The sequence below is a fragment of the Balaenoptera physalus genome, assembly GCF_965194825.1.
Source record: "Balaenoptera physalus genome assembly, contig: HAP1_SCAFFOLD_2034, whole genome shotgun sequence".
NCBI classification, from domain to species: domain Eukaryota; kingdom Metazoa; phylum Chordata; class Mammalia; order Artiodactyla; family Balaenopteridae; genus Balaenoptera; species Balaenoptera physalus.
The window spans coordinates 36,738-62,520 of NW_028124770.1; the positions used below are offsets into that span (position 1 = coordinate 36,738).

The 25,783-nt window shown below is 40.2% G+C and overlaps 1 protein-coding gene across 25 annotated transcripts in view; it reads left to right on the top strand.

Moving 5' to 3' along the window:
• LOC309654115 (leucine-rich repeat-containing protein 37A2-like) overlaps nucleotides 1–25,783 on the top strand; it is a gene marked incomplete at its 5' end in the record, with an annotated part of 87,580 nt that overhangs the window by 35,011 nt on the left and 26,786 nt on the right. For 11 of the 25 annotated variants that reach the window (XM_082478771.1, XM_082478738.1, XM_082478742.1 and 8 more), the window contains 4 exons: nucleotides 2,775–7,266; nucleotides 10,547–15,038; nucleotides 18,319–18,437; nucleotides 22,706–22,810. Coding sequence is in view for 11 of the 25 variants with exons in the window: in XM_082478769.1 (XP_082334895.1) it covers nucleotides 18,047–18,437; nucleotides 20,471–21,915 (1,836 nt within the window). Of the gene's footprint in view, nucleotides 1–982; nucleotides 7,267–10,546; nucleotides 15,039–16,526; nucleotides 18,438–20,470; nucleotides 23,827–25,783 lie in introns of those variants that run through there. The other 14 variants (XM_082478752.1, XM_082478757.1, XM_082478753.1 and 11 more) reach the window with 13 other exon arrangements.

Consider the following 25,783-nt stretch of genomic DNA (forward strand, 5'->3'; position numbering starts at 1 on the left):
TTTTGTATGTCTGAGATAGTCTTTATTTTGCTTTTGTTTGGACAGATCTGGGTATAGAATTCTAGCTTGATAGAATTCAATGCAGTACTTTAAAGGTGTTATTCCACTGAGTTCTCCTTTACATTGTTTCCAGCAAGAATTCTGCTGTCATTGTTATCTTTCTTCCTCTGTACGTAGTGTATAGTTTTTTCCTCTGGCTACTTTTAAATTTTTCTCTTTATTGCTGGTTTTGAGCAATTTGATTATTTTTTGTGCCTTGGTGTAGTTTTGTCCATGTTTCTTATGCCTAAAGTTCATTGATCTTCTTGACTTTGTGGGTTTATAGTGTTTACCAATTTGGAAAAGTGTTGGCTATTATTTCTTCAAATTTTTGTATTTCTCCTCTCCTGCATGGACTCTAAGTACCCGTGTATTAGGCCACTTGAAGTTGTTGCACAACTCACTGAGGCTCTATTCATTTTTGTTGTTGTTTTGTTTTGTTACTCTTTTTGTTTCATTTTGGATAGTTTCTATTACTATGCCTTAATGTTCACTGACCCTTTCTTCTGCAGTGTCTAATCTGCCATTAACCTCGTTCAATGTCTTTTTGATTTAGACATTGTTTTTAATCTCTAGAAGCGCAATTTGGGTCTGTTTTACATTTTCCATGCCTATACTTAACATTTTCAGTGTTTATTCTGGGTTTTTTAACATATGAAATGCAGTTGTAATAACTTTTCTTCATGTATAATAACTTTTTAAATGTTCTTTTCTGCCAATTCTAACATCTGTATGGATTATGGGTTAGTTTTGATTGATTGCCTTTTCTCCTCAGTATGGGTCATATTTTCCTACTTCTTTGCATGCTTGGCAATTTTTCATATGATCCCAGATATTGTGAGGTTTAGTTTATTGTGTGCTAATATATATATATATATATGTATTCCTGTAAAATGCTTGGGCTTTGTTTTGGGTGAAATTAAGTTACTGAGAACAGTTTTATTCTTTTAGGTCTAGTGTGTAAGATTCGTTGGGTAGGAGTCCAAGTAGCCTTTAGCCTGGAGCTCACTATATGCAACTACGGAGACAAGTCCTTTCTGAGTATCATGAGGTTTTGCAGTCTGACTTGTAGGAACAGGTACTATTCCTACAACCCTGTGTGATATCCAGTTATTCTTATTATTAATCCTTTCATGTGGTTCTTTTCCTGGCATCAGGGAATTCCTCACACAAATGTACTGACCAATACTTTGTTGAATTCTCAAGAGATCCCTCTGCATATCTCCAGAGTTCTTTGTCTGTGCACTTCTTTTCTGTCTGATACTCTGCTTTGTGAACTCTAGTTACGTTGGTTTTCCCAGACTCTCAGCTCCATTTCCTCAGTCAGGGAGTCCACCAGTCTCTGCCTGGACTTCTCTTCCCTTTACCATGACCTGGAAACTCTCTCAGAGAAGTAAGGTAGGGCAATTAGAGGGATCACTTCATTTATTTCCCATCTCCTGGAGATCACTGAACTTTATTGCCTGAGGTCCAGTTTCTTGAAAACTGTTGTTTCATATGTCCTGTCTGATGTTTTCATTGTTTCAGGTGAGAGGTCAAATTGGTCCTTGTTACTTCATCTTGGCCAGAAGCCAATAACATAGTTTAAGTCTGTTTTGTTTTGATACAGGGTCCAGTTAAAGATTAGGCATTGCATGTCATGTCTTTGTTTCCTTTAATCTAGAATATTTCCCTACTATTTTTTTTGATGTTTTATGACATTGGCATTTTTGAAGAGTCTAAGCCAGTTGTCTTGTAAATTGCCCCACAATCTGGATTTGTCTGTTTCCTCATTAGATTCAAAGTAAACATTTTGGGGAAGAATACTATATAGGTGATGTATTCTTCATACTTCATCACTTCAGGTGGCCCAGTGCTAAGTTTGATCACTTGACTAAGGTGGTATGTTGCATATCTCTCCATTGTAAAGTTATTTTTCCCCTTGGTAATTGATAAATAATATGTGGGGTGATACGTTGGGATCAGTGAAGATCCTACTTTCAAACAACTCTTCACCCAACTGTGCATCAATGATAATCCTTGTCTGAATCGATTATTACATTGATAGTTGCAAAATGACACTTTCCTAATTCTGTCATTCCTTTTGCATTTATTAGCTGACATTATTCTATAAAGAAGAGCCCCCCCCACTTTTCATTTTGAGTATCATTATGAACTCATGTGCTTTTTTAAAAATTAACTATGTTATACCTTATTATAATGATAATGTTATTCTTTGGAATGTTCCTTTTGTCCAGATTTGGCCAATGCGATCTCTGTTATTGTTTAACCACACGATGCTTTTTTCTTACTAGAATGATTTCTAATATATTACTACTCACAAATAGGAACTGAGAAAAGGACTCCAGAAGGTGCGGTCTTATTCAGACTCTTCTTAGAAGTCCGCCTTCTTCCTGTGTACTCTCAACCCCAAGTGAGGCTTTCGGGTTGGAAGGAGATACTTCTGAATTAAACTACAGATCAATGTCACCCAATTCTAATCCCTATTCCCTTTTTTCTAGGCATACCATACCTACTGCCATCCTAATCCTTCTGCTGGGCACCTCTCTTCTCCTCTTTGTTTATTTACAACAGTCAAGAGCAGCAATTGGCCAACCGGCCGCTATCCAGTTCTCCAGTCCATATGCCCCAAGAACTCCTTTTTGCACTGGTCTGTGGTGGCCTTGGCCTACCTCTTCTACCTACTCAAGTAACTCTTTTACCACGAATTTAATTACCTGTGTTTCCCTTTATAGGGTCTTACCTAGCCGTATGGCCTGCTGCCTCTGCCAATTTAAAAACACTATTGAGGTTGTCTGTAAGACAGTCAAGCTGCGTTGTGACAGTGAATGCCTGACAGACGTCACACGTTGTGGTGAGTCTCAATTGCGGGATAATAAATTTTTAAATTTTAATTTAATTTTTTAATAATTTTTATTTTTAATCAATGATGATAAATTTTCAAATTAATGATGTAATTGCATTATTTTAATTCATTCATTCAGCGTTCCAGCTCCCTACGTTTCTAAGAACTACCCCCTTGCTAAAAATCAGATTCTTGGTTACATTGTTAAGCTAATAAGAGCTCAGGTACATAGTTAGCTTAATAATGTAACTGATCCGCATACATAAAGGAACAAGAGAAAGGCATGGAAGGGGGAAGGGAATTAACATTAATGGCCACATATCCTATGCTGTGCTCTCTGCAAATGAGAACTTATTCGTAGAGTGCATCACAGTTTGTAAACTGATCTTATATACATTAGGTCTCAACTACCCTTTGTCTTCTAGGACAGGTGTAAATATATTTTTGTTTCTTTTATTTGTTTCTGCAATTTTATAAAGAGTACAAGTGATGCTGTTTTATGTCCTATTGGGAGCCTGAGAGTTTCTGGTTCCATAACCAGAAGCTGCTACCTAGCCCTTCTAATGGATGGGAGAGCTAGTTTATTCTTAGACTGTCCAGCTCTGAACTTCTTCTGAATCTCAAGCTTTTCTATCCACAAAACACTCAGGGGCTTTCAACTATTTTTCTATATATTAGATTTATTGGCACTAACTTGATGACTTCCAAAACGTGCTTTCCTGCCCAGGTAGCTTGAATACAGGTCTCTTTCAGTGATCTAGAGCACGTCATATATAATAACACTTTGCTACTTCTATAAAGACAATATTGCTGATTTTTCAACACAATTTTTTTTTTTATTGGCCGTGCCACACAGCTTGTGGGATCTTAGTTCCCCAACCAGGGATTGACCGCGGGCCACAGCAGGGAAAGTGCTGGGTCCTAACCACTAGACCACCAGGGAACTGCCCCAAACAATTTTTTGACTAATTATATTACTCCCTTCTCGCCCAGAAGTGTACAGAAAAGGCATTTTTCATCTCCTTTTACAGGCGAGGAAAAACAAAATCAGAGGTGTTAAGTGCTATGACCCTAGGGCCCCGATCTCCTGTCCCCGTTTTGGGGCTCTCTGCAAGCCCATGCTCCTCCTTTCTCATGACCCTTCCCTCCTCCTTTGACCCTGACCAAAAATACTTCTAATCCTTTTGGAAGAGAAGCCCAGCTACACAATGGTACACATTACCTTCACACAGTTATAAGCTTTGGATGGTTCCCCAAGTAAAGCTGGAAATATTAGAAGTAAAATGAAATGAAAGCAAAGTAGCCATCTGACACAAGTTGCTTTCTCCCTTCTGCATTTTAGGACCTCAAGTATTATTCCATTGATTTGTTGAACATTCCACGTTGACAAACAATCTGGCAACTCTCGTAACATATACCCTAGATCCCTGCCCAAATTTTAGCAAAGAGCCACGGCGGACATAGTGTTTTTTTCTGTATAGAGCCTTCTGTTATGGCGGCTGGGATATATGGAAGCAGGGACTGAGCAAAGGACTCGGTGGGTGGGTGGAGAAGAGAATGTCCAGGTGACCACCTGTTAGCGGCGGTTGTTGTCGTGGACATCTGTGATAGTGGCAAGAACACAAGCACACTGAAGAGGTGGAGAGAGGAAGCCTCACACTCCTCTGCCTCTGAGGCAGGACAGGATGGGGTATGTGAATGTGAGGAGTCACAGTAGATCTGCAGAGAGTCCAGCTGAGATGGGGAGTATTTGTCTTCCAGCCTTGGCTTTTCTTGAGTACTGGCCCCTGGGAACCAGTGGAGTAATCCTGAATATAGTTACTATATTTCACGCTACAGAATTTTCTGAGTAGATAGCCACTTTTTCAAGAGATACCTTTTTCACATTTTGTTGTTGCCAGTCATAGGCTTAAGTGTGGGTTTCTTTTTCTCCTAAGTGGCACTCAAACGTTGACTGATTCCTAATTTATTTGGCTGTGGCCTGACAAAAAGCTGTCCCATCAGTCTTCAATGATCAAAAACAGTCTCCTCTTTTTTGAGAGATGAAGAAACATCTCTAGGGAATGCAGAAGGATCGTTGATGAAGGTGTTACAAGCGTGGAAGAAGAACAACAGCCCCGAGCCGACTATTGAGTCAGAGAGGGCATCCTCAGATAAAAGTGCTGTCAGCTTGTCAGGCTTCATGAATGAGCAGCTGGACTTTAATAATACCAGTGATATTATCAGGGCACGAAATTACATACTGCCTTATATCTCAGAGGGAAATCTAGGAGATGTGGAATCAACATTATTACCATTCCTTCAAGTTCTTTTTTCAAATACACAAGATGGAGATATGCCGCTGGGCCTTTTGAAAAACAATACAAGGAGCCCTTCTGTTAAACGTGTACGCAACAATTCAACTAATAAAAATAGATTGAGGAAACTCCATTTTCTGGAAAATTGGTTAGATGCAGAAACTCAAGAAAAAATGGATGAGGTGAAAAAGGAAGAAAAACCTGCCACGCGTACACGTTCCAACCTTTTAAGTGCCATGTATAAACGCTACATCTTTCAAAAGAAGTTGGTAACTGCCCAACCACAGAAAGACAGCCTAGCAAAGACTAAGAGTACAGAGGAAAAGCTGCTGAGAGTGAACAGGGTCCTCAAGGGCCCGAGGGGCCTACAGAAGATGCACCTCCAAGCAGTGGGAGATGAGAGCGTCATGAGGAAACAGAATGCCCAGCCATCTATGGCGAGCACTGCCGAAGAAAGAAGGCTCAGGAGGCCATCCCCAAGAAAGCTGAATCAGCTACTCATGGTGCAGAGGCCCAGGAAGCTGGTGGGAAAGTCCTCCAATGCAGAGTCTTCATTCATAAAGGAACACAAGGCAGCAGGTTCCTCTACCCTGAAACAGTACTTCAAGGGCAGGCCTTCTGCCTCCATCCCTCCAAAATCCCCACCTGAGGTTAAAAGCAAATCAAAAGACTTATCCAACACTATACTTGTTTTAGAAGATGCAAAGGCTAGAGTTAGAAATATTAAGGATTTTGAACTAATCTCACATTCTGGGAAAAAATACATCTTCCATAAAATTAGGACTCATCGGGTCCACAGAAAACCCAAAGTCAAAAGGAGTCGAAAGTTCAGAAAGAAAAGTTCACCCAATAGAATGATGCTTGCAAGCCCTCCGTTCTCTGTAGGGAGGAGTCTCATAAATTCCCCTCCGCGAGAGGCTGTTTCATCTTCAGGAGAAGTGACTTCTCAGGGAAATCCTTTTCCAGAATTATTTTCTCTTTCAGACCCTTCGATAGAAAACACTACTTCAGAAAACAATACTGCACAAAATGTTTCTGAAGAAATTATTTCTACAGGAAACTCTAGTCTGCCAGGAGGAACCAGCCCTGGAAACACTACCCATAGGAACGTCTCCACTGCACATTCTACTGTTGCTGCAGACAACAGTATGCCAACTGTTCAACACACCAACGAAACACAATGGGAGTAGCACAACACGGGCACTGAATTATCCTCTAAGCCCACAGGCTTCACTTTCCCAGGGCTCACATCCCCGGGTGATCAAGTTGAAACTCAGCTAAAGCAGCAGCTGCTGTCCCTCATCCCCAACAATGACATGCGAAGGCTCATTTCTCATGTTATCCAGACGTTGAAAATAGACTGCTCGGAGACCCACGTGCAGCTGGCCTGTGCCAACCTCATCTCTAGAACAGGCCTCCTGATGAAGCTTCTCAGCAAGCAGCAAGAAGTAAAGGTGTCCAAAGCGGAATGGGATACGGACCAGTGGAAAAGTGACAACTCTGTCAGTGAGAGCACAGAAGCCCAGAGTGAGCAGAAAGAGCAGGAGTCAAGTGAGGTGAGGAGAACCCCTGAAACATGGGACCTGGACTTTTACTCAGTTTAGGACATGCCATGAACGTGCCCAGGCAGGAATACCACGGGCTCCTAGTCTGTATCGTATCTTCAGCCGTGAAACTGGCTAAGACAGTGATCTCCCACTTGGCTCATTTAGAGAGTGTGCCACTATTCCTAGGGTAGACGAGAAGAGGACATAACACAAGACAACTAAATTGTAGATAAATAAATTGTAGAAGAAAAGGCTAATGATAAGATTAATAACATTAAATTTAGCTTGTTCTTATAGAAGCTACTCGCCTGAAAGGATTGGGTTTTATAGTAGTTTAAGAATAGTTAGCTATTGTTTAGAATAGGTTTAAGAAGAGTTAGCTTTCATCCCTTGTATCTCCTTGTTTTTAAAAAATTGTTATTTATTTTTTTAGCTCACAAAAGAAGTTCCAGGATGTGGCTGTAACAACAAACTCATCTTGGCAATATCTGTAACTGTAGTAGTGACGATTTTGGTTACAATTCTGTGTCTCATTGAGGTAAGGACAATAATTCATTCAGATTCAGAACCCACAAACTGAGAATCAAAGCCACCTTTCCACCTACTACTACTTGATTCTTCTCTTTAGTCATGAGGACTGAGATACACTTTGTTCTTTTCTGAAAAGTATATTCCCAGGATTTTTTGTTTCCTTTTTTCTTTTTTGGCTGCGTTGGGTCTTCATTGCGGTGCACGGGCTTCTCATTGCGGTGGCTTCTCTTGTTGTGGAGTACGGGCTCTAGACACGCGGGCTCAGAAGTTGTGGCACACGGACTTAGTTGCTCCACAGCATGTGGGACTTTCCGAGACCAGGGATGGGACCCGTGTTCCGTGCACTGGCAGGCAGATTCTTAACCACTGAACCACCAGGGAAGTCCCAATTCCAGTATTCTTAATCTTTTGTGTAGATCCATATTCCAAACAAGTGTCATTTTCCTTCTGCTTAAAAATACTTCTTTTACCATTTCTTACAGTGAAAGTCTACTAGTAATGAATTCTTTCAGCTTTTGTATGTCTGAGATAGTCTTTATTTTGCTTTTGTTTGGACAGATCTGGGTATAGAATTCTAGCTTGATAGAATTCAATGCAGTACTTTAAAGGTGTTATTCCACTGAGTTCTCCTTTACATTGTTTCCAACAAGAATTCTGCTGTCATTGTTATCTTTCTTCCTCTGTACGTAGTGTATAGTTTTTTCCTCTGGCTACTTTTAAATTTTTCTCTTTATTGCTGGTTTTGAGCAATTTGATTATTTTTTGTGCCTTGGTGTAGTTTTGTCCATGTTTCTTATGCCTAAAGTTCATTGATCTTCTTGACTTTGTGGGTTTATAGTGTTTACCAATTTGGAAAAGTGTTGGCTATTATTTCTTCAAATTTTTGTATTTCTCCTCTCCTGCATGGACTCTAAGTACCCGTGTATTAGGCCACTTGAAGTTGTTGCACAACTCACTGAGGCTCTATTCATTTTTGTTGTTGTTTTGTTTTGTTACTCTTTTTGTTTCATTTTGGATAGTTTCTATTACTATGCCTTAATGTTCACTGACCCTTTCTTCTGCAGTGTCTAATCTGCCATTAACCTCGTTCAATGTCTTTTTGATTTAGACATTGTTTTTAATCTCTAGAAGCGCAATTTGGGTCTGTTTTACATTTTCCATGCCTATACTTAACATTTTCAGTGTTTATTCTGGGTTTTTTAACATATGAAATGCAGTTGTAATAACTTTTCTTCATGTATAATAACTTTTTAAATGTTCTTTTCTGCCAATTCTAACATCTGTATGGATTATGGGTTAGTTTTGATTGATTGCCTTTTCTCCTCAGTATGGGTCATATTTTCCTACTTCTTTGCATGCTTGGCAATTTTTCATATGATCCCAGATATTGTGAGGTTTAGTTTATTGTGTGCTAATATATATATATATATATGTATTCCTGTAAAATGCTTGGGCTTTGTTTTGGGTGAAATTAAGTTACTGAGAACAGTTTTATTCTTTTAGGTCTAGTGTGTAAGATTCGTTGGGTAGGAGTCCAAGTAGCCTTTAGCCTGGAGCTCACTATATGCAACTACGGAGACAAGTCCTTTCTGAGTATCATGAGGTTTTGCAGTCTGACTTGTAGGAACAGGTACTATTCCTACAACCCTGTGTGATATCCAGTTATTCTTATTATTAATCCTTTCATGTGGTTCTTTTCCTGGCATCAGGGAATTCCTCACACAAATGTACTGACCAATACTTTGTTGAATTCTCAAGAGATCCCTCTGCATATCTCCAGAGTTCTTTGTCTGTGCACTTCTTTTCTGTCTGATACTCTGCTTTGTGAACTCTAGTTACGTTGGTTTTCCCAGACTCTCAGCTCCATTTCCTCAGTCAGGGAGTCCACCAGTCTCTGCCTGGACTTCTCTTCCCTTTACCATGACCTGGAAACTCTCTCAGAGAAGTAAGGTAGGGCAATTAGAGGGATCACTTCATTTATTTCCCATCTCCTGGAGATCACTGAACTTTATTGCCTGAGGTCCAGTTTCTTGAAAACTGTTGTTTCATATGTCCTGTCTGATGTTTTCATTGTTTCAGGTGAGAGGTCAAATTGGTCCTTGTTACTTCATCTTGGCCAGAAGCCAATAACATAGTTTAAGTCTGTTTTGTTTTGATACAGGGTCCAGTTAAAGATTAGGCATTGCATGTCATGTCTTTGTTTCCTTTAATCTAGAATATTTCCCTACTATTTTTTTTGATGTTTTATGACATTGGCATTTTTGAAGAGTCTAAGCCAGTTGTCTTGTAAATTGCCCCACAATCTGGATTTGTCTGTTTCCTCATTAGATTCAAAGTAAACATTTTGGGGAAGAATACTATATAGGTGATGTATTCTTCATACTTCATCACTTCAGGTGGCCCAGTGCTAAGTTTGATCACTTGACTAAGGTGGTATGTTGCATATCTCTCCATTGTAAAGTTATTTTTCCCCTTGGTAATTGATAAATAATATGTGGGGTGATACGTTGGGATCAGTGAAGATCCTACTTTCAAACAACTCTTCACCCAACTGTGCATCAATGATAATCCTTGTCTGAATCGATTATTACATTGATAGTTGCAAAATGACACTTTCCTAATTCTGTCATTCCTTTTGCATTTATTAGCTGACATTATTCTATAAAGAAGAGCCCCCCCCACTTTTCATTTTGAGTATCATTATGAACTCATGTGCTTTTTTAAAAATTAACTATGTTATACCTTATTATAATGATAATGTTATTCTTTGGAATGTTCCTTTTGTCCAGATTTGGCCAATGCGATCTCTGTTATTGTTTAACCACACGATGCTTTTTTCTTACTAGAATGATTTCTAATATATTACTACTCACAAATAGGAACTGAGAAAAGGACTCCAGAAGGTGCGGTCTTATTCAGACTCTTCTTAGAAGTCCGCCTTCTTCCTGTGTACTCTCAACCCCAAGTGAGGCTTTCGGGTTGGAAGGAGATACTTCTGAATTAAACTACAGATCAATGTCACCCAATTCTAATCCCTATTCCCTTTTTTCTAGGCATACCATACCTACTGCCATCCTAATCCTTCTGCTGGGCACCTCTCTTCTCCTCTTTGTTTATTTACAACAGTCAAGAGCAGCAATTGGCCAACCGGCCGCTATCCAGTTCTCCAGTCCATATGCCCCAAGAACTCCTTTTTGCACTGGTCTGTGGTGGCCTTGGCCTACCTCTTCTACCTACTCAAGTAACTCTTTTACCACGAATTTAATTACCTGTGTTTCCCTTTATAGGGTCTTACCTAGCCGTATGGCCTGCTGCCTCTGCCAATTTAAAAACACTATTGAGGTTGTCTGTAAGACAGTCAAGCTGCGTTGTGACAGTGAATGCCTGACAGACGTCACACGTTGTGGTGAGTCTCAATTGCGGGATAATAAATTTTTAAATTTTAATTTAATTTTTTAATAATTTTTATTTTTAATCAATGATGATAAATTTTCAAATTAATGATGTAATTGCATTATTTTAATTCATTCATTCAGCGTTCCAGCTCCCTACGTTTCTAAGAACTACCCCCTTGCTAAAAATCAGATTCTTGGTTACATTGTTAAGCTAATAAGAGCTCAGGTACATAGTTAGCTTAATAATGTAACTGATCCGCATACATAAAGGAACAAGAGAAAGGCATGGAAGGGGGAAGGGAATTAACATTAATGGCCACATATCCTATGCTGTGCTCTCTGCAAATGAGAACTTATTCGTAGAGTGCATCACAGTTTGTAAACTGATCTTATATACATTAGGTCTCAACTACCCTTTGTCTTCTAGGACAGGTGTAAATATATTTTTGTTTCTTTTATTTGTTTCTGCAATTTTATAAAGAGTACAAGTGATGCTGTTTTATGTCCTATTGGGAGCCTGAGAGTTTCTGGTTCCATAACCAGAAGCTGCTACCTAGCCCTTCTAATGGATGGGAGAGCTAGTTTATTCTTAGACTGTCCAGCTCTGAACTTCTTCTGAATCTCAAGCTTTTCTATCCACAAAACACTCAGGGGCTTTCAACTATTTTTCTATATATTAGATTTATTGGCACTAACTTGATGACTTCCAAAACGTGCTTTCCTGCCCAGGTAGCTTGAATACAGGTCTCTTTCAGTGATCTAGAGCACGTCATATATAATAACACTTTGCTACTTCTATAAAGACAATATTGCTGATTTTTCAACACAATTTTTTTTTTTATTGGCCGTGCCACACAGCTTGTGGGATCTTAGTTCCCCAACCAGGGATTGACCGCGGGCCACAGCAGGGAAAGTGCTGGGTCCTAACCACTAGACCACCAGGGAACTGCCCCAAACAATTTTTTGACTAATTATATTACTCCCTTCTCGCCCAGAAGTGTACAGAAAAGGCATTTTTCATCTCCTTTTACAGGCGAGGAAAAACAAAATCAGAGGTGTTAAGTGCTATGACCCTAGGGCCCCGATCTCCTGTCCCCGTTTTGGGGCTCTCTGCAAGCCCATGCTCCTCCTTTCTCATGACCCTTCCCTCCTCCTTTGACCCTGACCAAAAATACTTCTAATCCTTTTGGAAGAGAAGCCCAGCTACACAATGGTACACATTACCTTCACACAGTTATAAGCTTTGGATGGTTCCCCAAGTAAAGCTGGAAATATTAGAAGTAAAATGAAATGAAAGCAAAGTAGCCATCTGACACAAGTTGCTTTCTCCCTTCTGCATTTTAGGACCTCAAGTATTATTCCATTGATTTGTTGAACATTCCACGTTGACAAACAATCTGGCAACTCTCGTAACATATACCCTAGATCCCTGCCCAAATTTTAGCAAAGAGCCACGGCGGACATAGTGTTTTTTTCTGTATAGAGCCTTCTGTTATGGCGGCTGGGATATATGGAAGCAGGGACTGAGCAAAGGACTCGGTGGGTGGGTGGAGAAGAGAATGTCCAGGTGACCACCTGTTAGCGGCGGTTGTTGTCGTGGACATCTGTGATAGTGGCAAGAACACAAGCACACTGAAGAGGTGGAGAGAGGAAGCCTCACACTCCTCTGCCTCTGAGGCAGGACAGGATGGGGTATGTGAATGTGAGGAGTCACAGTAGATCTGCAGAGAGTCCAGCTGAGATGGGGAGTATTTGTCTTCCAGCCTTGGCTTTTCTTGAGTACTGGCCCCTGGGAACCAGTGGAGTAATCCTGAATATAGTTACTATATTTCACGCTACAGAATTTTCTGAGTAGATAGCCACTTTTTCAAGAGATACCTTTTTCACATTTTGTTGTTGCCAGTCATAGGCTTAAGTGTGGGTTTCTTTTTCTCCTAAGTGGCACTCAAACGTTGACTGATTCCTAATTTATTTGGCTGTGGCCTGACAAAAAGCTGTCCCATCAGTCTTCAATGATCAAAAACAGTCTCCTCTTTTTTGAGAGATGAAGAAACATCTCTAGGGAATGCAGAAGGATCGTTGATGAAGGTGTTACAAGCGTGGAAGAAGAACAACAGCCCCGAGCCGACTATTGAGTCAGAGAGGGCATCCTCAGATAAAAGTGCTGTCAGCTTGTCAGGCTTCATGAATGAGCAGCTGGACTTTAATAATACCAGTGATATTATCAGGGCACGAAATTACATACTGCCTTATATCTCAGAGGGAAATCTAGGAGATGTGGAATCAACATTATTACCATTCCTTCAAGTTCTTTTTTCAAATACACAAGATGGAGATATGCCGCTGGGCCTTTTGAAAAACAATACAAGGAGCCCTTCTGTTAAACGTGTACGCAACAATTCAACTAATAAAAATAGATTGAGGAAACTCCATTTTCTGGAAAATTGGTTAGATGCAGAAACTCAAGAAAAAATGGATGAGGTGAAAAAGGAAGAAAAACCTGCCACGCGTACACGTTCCAACCTTTTAAGTGCCATGTATAAACGCTACATCTTTCAAAAGAAGTTGGTAACTGCCCAACCACAGAAAGACAGCCTAGCAAAGACTAAGAGTACAGAGGAAAAGCTGCTGAGAGTGAACAGGGTCCTCAAGGGCCCGAGGGGCCTACAGAAGATGCACCTCCAAGCAGTGGGAGATGAGAGCGTCATGAGGAAACAGAATGCCCAGCCATCTATGGCGAGCACTGCCGAAGAAAGAAGGCTCAGGAGGCCATCCCCAAGAAAGCTGAATCAGCTACTCATGGTGCAGAGGCCCAGGAAGCTGGTGGGAAAGTCCTCCAATGCAGAGTCTTCATTCATAAAGGAACACAAGGCAGCAGGTTCCTCTACCCTGAAACAGTACTTCAAGGGCAGGCCTTCTGCCTCCATCCCTCCAAAATCCCCACCTGAGGTTAAAAGCAAATCAAAAGACTTATCCAACACTATACTTGTTTTAGAAGATGCAAAGGCTAGAGTTAGAAATATTAAGGATTTTGAACTAATCTCACATTCTGGGAAAAAATACATCTTCCATAAAATTAGGACTCATCGGGTCCACAGAAAACCCAAAGTCAAAAGGAGTCGAAAGTTCAGAAAGAAAAGTTCACCCAATAGAATGATGCTTGCAAGCCCTCCGTTCTCTGTAGGGAGGAGTCTCATAAATTCCCCTCCGCGAGAGGCTGTTTCATCTTCAGGAGAAGTGACTTCTCAGGGAAATCCTTTTCCAGAATTATTTTCTCTTTCAGACCCTTCGATAGAAAACACTACTTCAGAAAACAATACTGCACAAAATGTTTCTGAAGAAATTATTTCTACAGGAAACTCTAGTCTGCCAGGAGGAACCAGCCCTGGAAACACTACCCATAGGAACGTCTCCACTGCACATTCTACTGTTGCTGCAGACAACAGTATGCCAACTGTTCAACACACCAACGAAACACAATGGGAGTAGCACAACACGGGCACTGAATTATCCTCTAAGCCCACAGGCTTCACTTTCCCAGGGCTCACATCCCCGGGTGATCAAGTTGAAACTCAGCTAAAGCAGCAGCTGCTGTCCCTCATCCCCAACAATGACATGCGAAGGCTCATTTCTCATGTTATCCAGACGTTGAAAATAGACTGCTCGGAGACCCACGTGCAGCTGGCCTGTGCCAACCTCATCTCTAGAACAGGCCTCCTGATGAAGCTTCTCAGCAAGCAGCAAGAAGTAAAGGTGTCCAAAGCGGAATGGGATACGGACCAGTGGAAAAGTGACAACTCTGTCAGTGAGAGCACAGAAGCCCAGAGTGAGCAGAAAGAGCAGGAGTCAAGTGAGGTGAGGAGAACCCCTGAAACATGGGACCTGGACTTTTACTCAGTTTAGGACATGCCATGAACGTGCCCAGGCAGGAATACCACGGGCTCCTAGTCTGTATCGTATCTTCAGCCGTGAAACTGGCTAAGACAGTGATCTCCCACTTGGCTCATTTAGAGAGTGTGCCACTATTCCTAGGGTAGACGAGAAGAGGACATAACACAAGACAACTAAATTGTAGATAAATAAATTGTAGAAGAAAAGGCTAATGATAAGATTAATAACATTAAATTTAGCTTGTTCTTATAGAAGCTACTCGCCTGAAAGGATTGGGTTTTATAGTAGTTTAAGAATAGTTAGCTATTGTTTAGAATAGGTTTAAGAAGAGTTAGCTTTCATCCCTTGTATCTCCTTGTTTTTAAAAAATTGTTATTTATTTTTTTAGCTCACAAAAGAAGTTCCAGGATGTGGCTGTAACAACAAACTCATCTTGGCAATATCTGTAACTGTAGTAGTGACGATTTTGGTTACAATTCTGTGTCTCATTGAGGTAAGGACAATAATTCATTCAGATTCAGAACCCACAAACTGAGAATCAAAGCCACCTTTCCACCTACTACTACTTGATTCTTCTCTTTAGTCATGAGGACTGAGATACACTTTGTTCTTTTCTGAAAAGTATATTCCCAGGATTTTTTGTTTCCTTTTTTCTTTTTTGGCTGCGTTGGGTCTTCATTGCGGTGCACGGGCTTCTCATTGCGGTGGCTTCTCTTGTTGTGGAGTACGGGCTCTAGACACGCGGGCTCAGAAGTTGTGGCACACGGACTTAGTTGCTCCACAGCATGTGGGACTTTCCGAGACCAGGGATGGGACCCGTGTTCCATGCACTGGCAGGCAGATTCTTAACCACTGAACCACCAGGGAAGTCCCAATTCCAGTATTCTTAATCTTTTGTGTAGATCCATATTCCAAACAAGTGTCATTTTCCTTCTGCTTAAAAATACTTCTTTTACCATTTCTTACAGTGAAAGTCTACTAGTAATGAATTCTTTCAGCTTTTGTATGTCTGAGATAGTCTTTATTTTGCTTTTGTTTGGACAGATCTGGGTATAGAATTCTAGCTTGATAGAATTCAATGCAGTACTTTAAAGGTGTTATTCCACTGAGTTCTCCTTTACATTGTTTCCAACAAGAATTCTGCTGTCATTGTTATCTTTCTTCCTCTGTACGTAGTGTATAGTTTTTTCCTCTGGCTACTTTTAAATTTTTCTCTTTATTGCTGGTTTTGAGCAATTTGATTATTTTTTGTGCCTTGGTGTAGTTTTGTCCATGTTTCTTATGCCTAAAGTTCATTGATCTTCTTGACTTTGTGGGTTTATAGTGTTTACCAATTTGGAAAAGTGTTGGCTATTATTTCTTCAAATTTTTGTATTTCTCCTCTCCTGCATGGACTCTAAGTACCCGTGTATTAGGCCACTTGAAGTTGTTGCACAACTCACTGAGGCTCTATTCATTTTTGTTGTTGTTTTGTTTTGTTACTCTTTTTGTTTCATTTTGGATAGTTTCTATTACTATGCCTTAATGTTCACTGACCCTTTCTTCTGCAGTGTCTAATCTGCCATTAACCTCGTTCAATGTCTTTTTGATTTAGACATTGTTTTTAATCTCTAGAAGCGCAATTTGGGTCTGTTTTACATTTTCCATGCCTATACTTAACATTTTCAGTGTTTATTCTGGGTTTTTTAACATATGAAATGCAGTTGTAATAACTTTTCTTCATGTATAATAACTTTTTAAATGTTCTTTTCTGCCAATTCTAACATCTGTATGGATTATGGGTTAGTTTTGATTGATTGCCTTTTCTCCTCAGTATGGGTCATATTTTCCTACTTCTTTGCATGCTTGGCAATTTTTCATATGATCCCAGATATTGTGAGGTTTAGTTTATTGTGTGCTAATATATATATATATATATGTATTCCTGTAAAATGCTTGGGCTTTGTTTTGGGTGAAATTAAGTTACTGAGAACAGTTTTATTCTTTTAGGTCTAGTGTGTAAGATTCGTTGGGTAGGAGTCCAAGTAGCCTTTAGCCTGGAGCTCACTATATGCAACTACGGAGACAAGTCCTTTCTGAGTATCATGAGGTTTTGCAGTCTGACTTGTAGGAACAGGTACTATTCCTACAACCCTGTGTGATATCCAGTTATTCTTATTATTAATCCTTTCATGTGGTTCTTTTCCTGGCATCAGGGAATTCCTCACACAAATGTACTGACCAATACTTTGTTGAATTCTCAAGAGATCCCTCTGCATATCTCCAGAGTTCTTTGTCTGTGCACTTCTTTTCTGTCTGATACTCTGCTTTGTGAACTCTAGTTACGTTGGTTTTCCCAGACTCTCAGCTCCATTTCCTCAGTCAGGGAGTCCACCAGTCTCTGCCTGGACTTCTCTTCCCTTTACCATGACCTGGAAACTCTCTCAGAGAAGTAAGGTAGGGCAATTAGAGGGATCACTTCATTTATTTCCCATCTCCTGGAGATCACTGAACTTTATTGCCTGAGGTCCAGTTTCTTGAAAACTGTTGTTTCATATGTCCTGTCTGATGTTTTCATTGTTTCAGGTGAGAGGTCAAATTGGTCCTTGTTACTTCATCTTGGCCAGAAGCCAATAACATAGTTTAAGTCTGTTTTGTTTTGATACAGGGTCCAGTTAAAGATTAGGCATTGCATGTCATGTCTTTGTTTCCTTTAATCTAGAATATTTCCCTACTATTTTTTTTGATGTTTTATGACATTGGCATTTTTGAAGAGTCTAAGCCAGTTGTCTTGTAAATTGCCCCACAATCTGGATTTGTCTGTTTCCTCATTAGATTCAAAGTAAACATTTTGGGGAAGAATACTATATAGGTGATGTATTCTTCATACTTCATCACTTCAGGTGGCCCAGTGCTAAGTTTGATCACTTGACTAAGGTGGTATGTTGCATATCTCTCCATTGTAAAGTTATTTTTCCCCTTGGTAATTGATAAATAATATGTGGGGTGATACGTTGGGATCAGTGAAGATCCTACTTTCAAACAACTCTTCACCCAACTGTGCATCAATGATAATCCTTGTCTGAATCGATTATTACATTGATAGTTGCAAAATGACACTTTCCTAATTCTGTCATTCCTTTTGCATTTATTAGCTGACATTATTCTATAAAGAAGAGCCCCCCCCACTTTTCATTTTGAGTATCATTATGAACTCATGTGCTTTTTTAAAAATTAACTATGTTATACCTTATTATAATGATAATGTTATTCTTTGGAATGTTCCTTTTGTCCAGATTTGGCCAATGCGATCTCTGTTATTGTTTAACCACACGATGCTTTTTTCTTACTAGAATGATTTCTAATATATTACTACTCACAAATAGGAACTGAGAAAAGGACTCCAGAAGGTGCGGTCTTATTCAGACTCTTCTTAGAAGTCCGCCTTCTTCCTGTGTACTCTCAACCCCAAGTGAGGCTTTCGGGTTGGAAGGAGATACTTCTGAATTAAACTACAGATCAATGTCACCCAATTCTAATCCCTATTCCCTTTTTTCTAGGCATACCATACCTACTGCCATCCTAATCCTTCTGCTGGGCACCTCTCTTCTCCTCTTTGTTTATTTACAACAGCCAAGAGCAGCAATTGGCCAACCGGCCGCTATCCAGTTCTCCAGTCCATATGCCCCAAGAACTCCTTTTTGCACTGGTCTGTGGTGGCCTTGGCCTACCTCTTCTACCTACTCAAGTAACTCTTTTACCACGAATTTAATTACCTGTGTTTCCCTTTATAGGGTCTTACCTAGCCGTATGGCCTGCTGCCTCTGCCAATTTAAAAACACTATTGAGGTTGTCTGTAAGACAGTCAAGCTGCGTTGTGACAGTGAATGCCTGACAGACGTCACACGTTGTGGTGAGTCTCAATTGCGGGATAATAAATTTTTAAATTTTAATTTAATTTTTTAATAATTTTTATTTTTAATCAATGATGATAAATTTTCAAATTAATGATGTAATTGCATTATTTTAATTCATTCATTCAGCGTTCCAGCTCCCTACGTTTCTAAGAACTACCCCCTTGCTAAAAATCAGATTCTTGGTTACATTGTTAAGCTAATAAGAGCTCAGGTACATAGTTAGCTTAATAATGTAACTGATCCGCATACATAAAGGAACAAGAGAAAGGCATGGAAGGGGGAAGGGAATTAACATTAATGGCCACATATCCTATGCTGTGCTCTCTGCAAATGAGAACTTATTCGTAGAGTGCATCACAGTTTGTAAACTGATCTTATATACATTAGGTCTCAACTACCCTTTGTCTTCTAGGACAGGTGTAAATATATTTTTGTTTCTTTTATTTGTTTCTGCAATTTTATAAAGAGTACAAGTGATGCTGTTTTATGTCCTATTGGGAGCCTGAGAGTTTCTGGTTCCATAACCAGAAGCTGCTACCTAGCCCTTCTAATGGATGGGAGAGCTAGTTTATTCTTAGACTGTCCAGCTCTGAACTTCTTCTGAATCTCAAGCTTTTCTATCCACAAAACACTCAGGGGCTTTCAACTATTTTTCTATATATTAGATTTATTGGCACTAACTTGATGACTTCCAAAACGTGCTTTCCTGCCCAGGTAGCTTGAATACAGGTCTCTTTCAGTGATCTAGAGCACGTCATATATAATAACACTTTGCTACTTCTATAAAGACAATATTGCTGATTTTTCAACACAATTTTTTTTTTTATTGGCCGTGCCACACAGCTTGTGGGATCTTAGTTCCCCAACCAGGGATTGACCGCGGGCCACAGCAGGGAAAGTGCTGGGTCCTAACCACTAGACCACCAGGGAACTGCCCCAAACAATTTTTTGACTAATTATATTACTCCCTTCTCGCCCAGAAGTGTACAGAAAAGGCATTTTTCATCTCCTTTTACAGGCGAGGAAAAACAAAATCAGAGGTGTTAAGTGCTATGACCCTAGGGCCCCGATCTCCTGTCCCCGTTTTGGGGCTCTCTGCAAGCCCATGCTCCTCCTTTCTCATGACCCTTCCCTCCTCCTTTGACCCTGACCAAAAATACTTCTAATCCTTTTGGAAGAGAAGCCCAGCTACACAATGGTACACATTACCTTCACACAGTTATAAGCTTTGGATGGTTCCCCAAGTAAAGCTGGAAATATTAGAAGTAAAATGAAATGAAAGCAAAGTAGCCATCTGACACAAGTTGCTTTCTCCCTTCTGCATTTTAGGACCTCAAGTATTATTCCATTGATTTGTTGAACATTCCACGTTGACAAACAATCTGGCAACTCTCGTAACATATACCCTAGATCCCTGCCCAAATTTTAGCAAAGAGCCACGGCGGACATAGTGTTTTTTTCTGTATAGAGCCTTCTGTTATGGCGGCTGGGATATATGGAAGCAGGGACTGAGCAAAGGACTCGGTGGGTGGGTGGAGAAGAGAATGTCCAGGTGACCACCTGTTAGCGGCGGTTGTTGTCGTGGACATCTGTGATAGTGGCAAGAACACAAGCACACTGAAGAGGTGGAGAGAGGAAGCCTCACACTCCTCTGCCTCTGAGGCAGGACAGGATGGGGTATGTGAATGTGAGGAGTCACAGTAGATCTGCAGAGAGTCCAGCTGAGATGGGGAGTATTTGTCTTCCAGCCTTGGCTTTTCTTGAGTACTGGCCCCTGGGAACCAGTGGAGTAATCCTGAATATAGTTACTATATTTCACGCTACAGAATTTTCTGAGTAGATAGCCACTTTTTCAAGAGATACCTTTTTCACATTTTGTTGTTGCCAGTCATAGGCTTAAGTGTGGGTTTCTTTTTCTCCTAAGTGGCACTCAAACGTTGACTGATTCCTAATTTATTTGGCTGTGGCCTGACAAAAAGCTGTCCCATCAGTCTTCAATGATCAAAAACAGTCTCCTCTTTTTTGAGAGATGAAGAAACATCTCTAGGGAATGCAGAAGGATCGTTGATGAAGGTGTTACAAGCGTGGAAGAAGAACAACAGCCCCGAGCCGACTATTGAGTCAGAGAGGGCATCCTCAGATAAAAGTGCTGTCAGCTTGTCAGGCTTCATGAATGAGCAGCTGGACTTTAATAATACCAGTGATATTATCAGGGCACGAAATTACATACTGCCTTATATCTCAGAGGGAAATCTAGGAGATGTGGAATCAACATTATTACCATTCCTTCAAGTTCTTTTTTCAAATACACAAGATGGAGATATGCCGCTGGGCCTTTTGAAAAACAATACAAGGAGCCCTTCTGTTAAACGTGTACGCAACAATTCAACTAATAAAAATAGATTGAGGAAACTCCATTTTCTGGAAAATTGGTTAGATGCAGAAACTCAAGAAAAAATGGATGAGATGAAAAAGGAAGAAAAACCTGCCACGCGTACACGTTCCAACCTTTTAAGTGCCATGTATAAACGCTACATCTTTCAAAAGAAGTTGGTAACTGCCCAACCACAGAAAGACAGCCTAGCAAAGACTAAGAGTACAGAGGAAAAGCTGCTGAGAGTGAACAGGGTCCTCAAGGGCCCGAGGGGCCTACAGAAGATGCACCTCCAAGCAGTGGGAGATGAGAGCGTCATGAGGAAACAGAATGCCCAGCCATCTATGGCGAGCACTGCCGAAGAAAGAAGGCTCAGGAGGCCATCCCCAAGAAAGCTGAATCAGCTACTCATGGTGCAGAGGCCCAGGAAGCTGGTGGGAAAGTCCTCCAATGCAGAGTCTTCATTCATAAAGGAACACAAGGCAGCAGGTTCCTCTACCCTGAAACAGTACTTCAAGGGCAGGCCTTCTGCCTCCATCCCTCCAAAATCCCCACCTGAGGTTAAAAGCAAATCAAAAGACTTATCCAACACTATACTTGTTTTAGAAGATGCAAAGGCTAGAGTTAGAAATATTAAGGATTTTGAACTAATCTCACATTCTGGGAAAAAATACATCTTCCATAAAATTAGGACTCATCGGGTCCACAGAAAACCCAAAGTCAAAAGGAGTCGAAAGTTCAGAAAGAAAAGTTCACCCAATAGAATGATGCTTGCAAGCCCTCCGTTCTCTGTAGGGAGGAGTCTCATAAATTCCCCTCCGCGAGAGGCTGTTTCATCTTCAGGAGAAGTGACTTCTCAGGGAAATCCTTTTCCAGAATTATTTTCTCTTTCAGACCCTTCGATAGAAAACACTACTTCAGAAAACAATACTGCACAAAATGTTTCTGAAGAAATTATTTCTACAGGAAACTCTAGTCTGCCAGGAGGAACCAGCCCTGGAAACACTACCCATAGGAACGTCTCCACTGCACATTCTACTGTTGCTGCAGACAACAGTATGCCAACTGTTCAACACACCAACGAAACACAATGGGAGTAGCACAACACGGGCACTGAATTATCCTCTAAGCCCACAGGCTTCACTTTCCTAGGGTTCACATCCCCGGGTGATCAAGTTGAAACTCAGCTAAAGCAGCAGCTGCTGTCCCTCATCCCCAACAATGACATGCGAAGGCTCATTTCTCATGTTATCCAGACGTTGAAAATAGACTGCTCGGAGACCCACGTGCAGCTGGCCTGTGCCAACCTCATCTCTAGAACAGGCCTCCTGATGAAGCTTCTCAGCAAGCAGCAAGAAGTAAAGGTGTCCAAAGCGGAATGGGATACGGACCAGTGGAAAAGTGACAACTCTGTCAGTGAGAGCACAGAAGCCCAGAGTGAGCAGAAAGAGCAGGAGTCAAGTGAGGTGAGGAGAACCCCTGAAACATGGGACCTGGACTTTTACTCAGTTTAGGACATGCCATGAACGTGCCCAGGCAGGAATACCACGGGCTCCTAGTCTGTATCGTATCTTCAGCCGTGAAACTGGCTAAGACAGTGATCTCCCACTTGGCTCATTTAGAGAGTGTGCCACTATTCCTAGGGTAGACGAGAAGAGGACATAACACAAGACAACTAAATTGTAGATAAATAAATTGTAGAAGAAAAGGCTAATGATAAGATTAATAACATTAAATTTAGCTTGTTCTTATAGAAGCTACTCGCCTGAAAGGATTGGGTTTTATAGTAGTTTAAGAATAGTTAGCTATTGTTTAGAATAGGTTTAAGAAGAGTTAGCTTTCATCCCTTGTATCTCCTTGTTTTTAAAAAATTGTTATTTATTTTTTTAGCTCACAAAAGAAGTTCCAGGATGTGGCTGTAACAACAAACTCATCTTGGCAATATCTGTAACTGTAGTAGTGACGATTTTGGTTACAATTCTGTGTCTCATTGAGGTAAGGACAATAATTCATTCAGATTCAGAACCCACAAACTGAGAATCAAAGCCACCTTTCCACCTACTACTACTTGATTCTTCTCTTTAGTCATGAGGACTGAGATACACTTTGTTCTTTTCTGAAAAGTATATTCCCAGGATTTTTTGTTTCCTTTTTTCTTTTTTGGCTGCGTTGGGTCTTCATTGCGGTGCACGGGCTTCTCATTGCGGTGGCTTCTCTTGTTGTGGAGTACGGGCTCTAGACACGCGGGCTCAGAAGTTGTGGCACACGGACTTAGTTGCTCCACAGCATGTGGGACTTTCCGAGACCAGGGATGGGACCCGTGTTCCGTGCACTGGCAGGCAGATTCTTAACCACTGAACCACCAGGGAAGTCCCAATTCCAGTATTCTTAATCTTTTGTGTAGATCCATATTCCAAACAAGTGTCATTTTCCTTCTGCTTAAAAATACTTCTTTTACCATTTCTTACAGTGAAAGTCTACTAGTAATGAATTCTTTCAGCTTTTGTATGTCTGAGATAGTCTTTATTTTGCTTTTGTTTGGACAGATCTGGGTATAGAATTCTAGCTTGATAGAATTCAATGCAGTACTTTAAAGGTGTTATTCCACTGAGTTCTCCTTTACATTGTTTCCAACAAGAATTCTGCTGTCATTGTTATCTTTCTTCCTCTGTACGTAGTGTATAGTTTTTTCCTCTGGCTACTTTTAAATTTTTCTCTTTATTGCTGGTTTTGAGCAATTTGATTATTTTTTGTGCCTTGGTGTAGTTTTGTCCATGTTTCTTATGCCTAAAGTTCATTGATCTTCTTGACTTTGTGGGTTTATAGTGTTTACCAATTTGGAAAAGTGTTGGCTATTATTTCTTCAAATTTTTGTATTTCTCCTCTCCTGCATGGACTCTAAGTACCCGTGTATTAGGCCACTTGAAGTTGTTGCACAACTCACTGAGGCTCTATTCATTTTTGTTGTTGTTTTGTTTTGTTACTCTTTTTGTTTCATTTTGGATAGTTTCTATTACTATGCCTTAATGTTCACTGACCCTTTCTTCTGCAGTGTCTAATCTGCCATTAACCTCGTTCAATGTCTTTTTGATTTAGACATTGTTTTTAATCTCTAGAAGCGCAATTTGGGTCTGTTTTACATTTTCCATGCCTATACTTAACATTTTCAGTGTTTATTCTGGGTTTTTTAACATATGAAATGCAGTTGTAATAACTTTTCTTCATGTATAATAACTTTTTAAATGTTCTTTTCTGCCAATTCTAACATCTGTATGGATTATGGGTTAGTTTTGATTGATTGCCTTTTCTCCTCAGTATGGGTCATATTTTCCTACTTCTTTGCATGCTTGGCAATTTTTCATATGATCCCAGATATTGTGAGGTTTAGTTTATTGTGTGCTAATATATATATATATATATGTATTCCTGTAAAATGCTTGGGCTTTGTTTTGGGTGAAATTAAGTTACTGAGAACAGTTTTATTCTTTTAGGTCTAGTGTGTAAGATTCGTTGGGTAGGAGTCCAAGTAGCCTTTAGCCTGGAGCTCACTATATGCAACTACGGAGACAAGTCCTTTCTGAGTATCATGAGGTTTTGCAGTCTGACTTGTAGGAACAGGTACTATTCCTACAACCCTGTGTGATATCCAGTTATTCTTATTATTAATCCTTTCATGTGGTTCTTTTCCTGGCATCAGGGAATTCCTCACACAAATGTACTGACCAATACTTTGTTGAATTCTCAAGAGATCCCTCTGCATATCTCCAGAGTTCTTTGTCTGTGCACTTCTTTTCTGTCTGATACTCTGCTTTGTGAACTCTAGTTACGTTGGTTTTCCCAGACTCTCAGCTCCATTTCCTCAGTCAGGGAGTCCACCAGTCTCTGCCTGGACTTCTCTTCCCTTTACCATGACCTGGAAACTCTCTCAGAGAAGTAAGGTAGGGCAATTAGAGGGATCACTTCATTTATTTCCCATCTCCTGGAGATCACTGAACTTTATTGCCTGAGGTCCAGTTTCTTGAAAACTGTTGTTTCATATGTCCTGTCTGATGTTTTCATTGTTTCAGGTGAGAGGTCAAATTGGTCCTTGTTACTTCATCTTGGCCAGAAGCCAATAACATAGTTTAAGTCTGTTTTGTTTTGATACAGGGTCCAGTTAAAGATTAGGCATTGCATGTCATGTCTTTGTTTCCTTTAATCTAGAATATTTCCCTACTATTTTTTTTGATGTTTTATGACATTGGCATTTTTGAAGAGTCTAAGCCAGTTGTCTTGTAAATTGCCCCACAATCTGGATTTGTCTGTTTCCTCATTAGATTCAAAGTAAACATTTTGGGGAAGAATACTATATAGGTGATGTATTCTTCATACTTCATCACTTCAGGTGGCCCAGTGCTAAGTTTGATCACTTGACTAAGGTGGTATGTTGCATATCTCTCCATTGTAAAGTTATTTTTCCCCTTGGTAATTGATAAATAATATGTGGGGTGATACGTTGGGATCAGTGAAGATCCTACTTTCAAACAACTCTTCACCCAACTGTGCATCAATGATAATCCTTGTCTGAATCGATTATTACATTGATAGTTGCAAAATGACACTTTCCTAATTCTGTCATTCCTTTTGCATTTATTAGCTGACATTATTCTATAAAGAAGAGCCCCCCCCACTTTTCATTTTGAGTATCATTATGAACTCATGTGCTTTTTTAAAAATTAACTATGTTATACCTTATTATAATGATAATGTTATTCTTTGGAATGTTCCTTTTGTCCAGATTTGGCCAATGCGATCTCTGTTATTGTTTAACCACACGATGCTTTTTTCTTACTAGAATGATTTCTAATATATTACTACTCACAAATAGGAACTGAGAAAAGGACTCCAGAAGGTGCGGTCTTATTCAGACTCTTCTTAGAAGTCCGCCTTCTTCCTGTGTACTCTCAACCCCAAGTGAGGCTTTCGGGT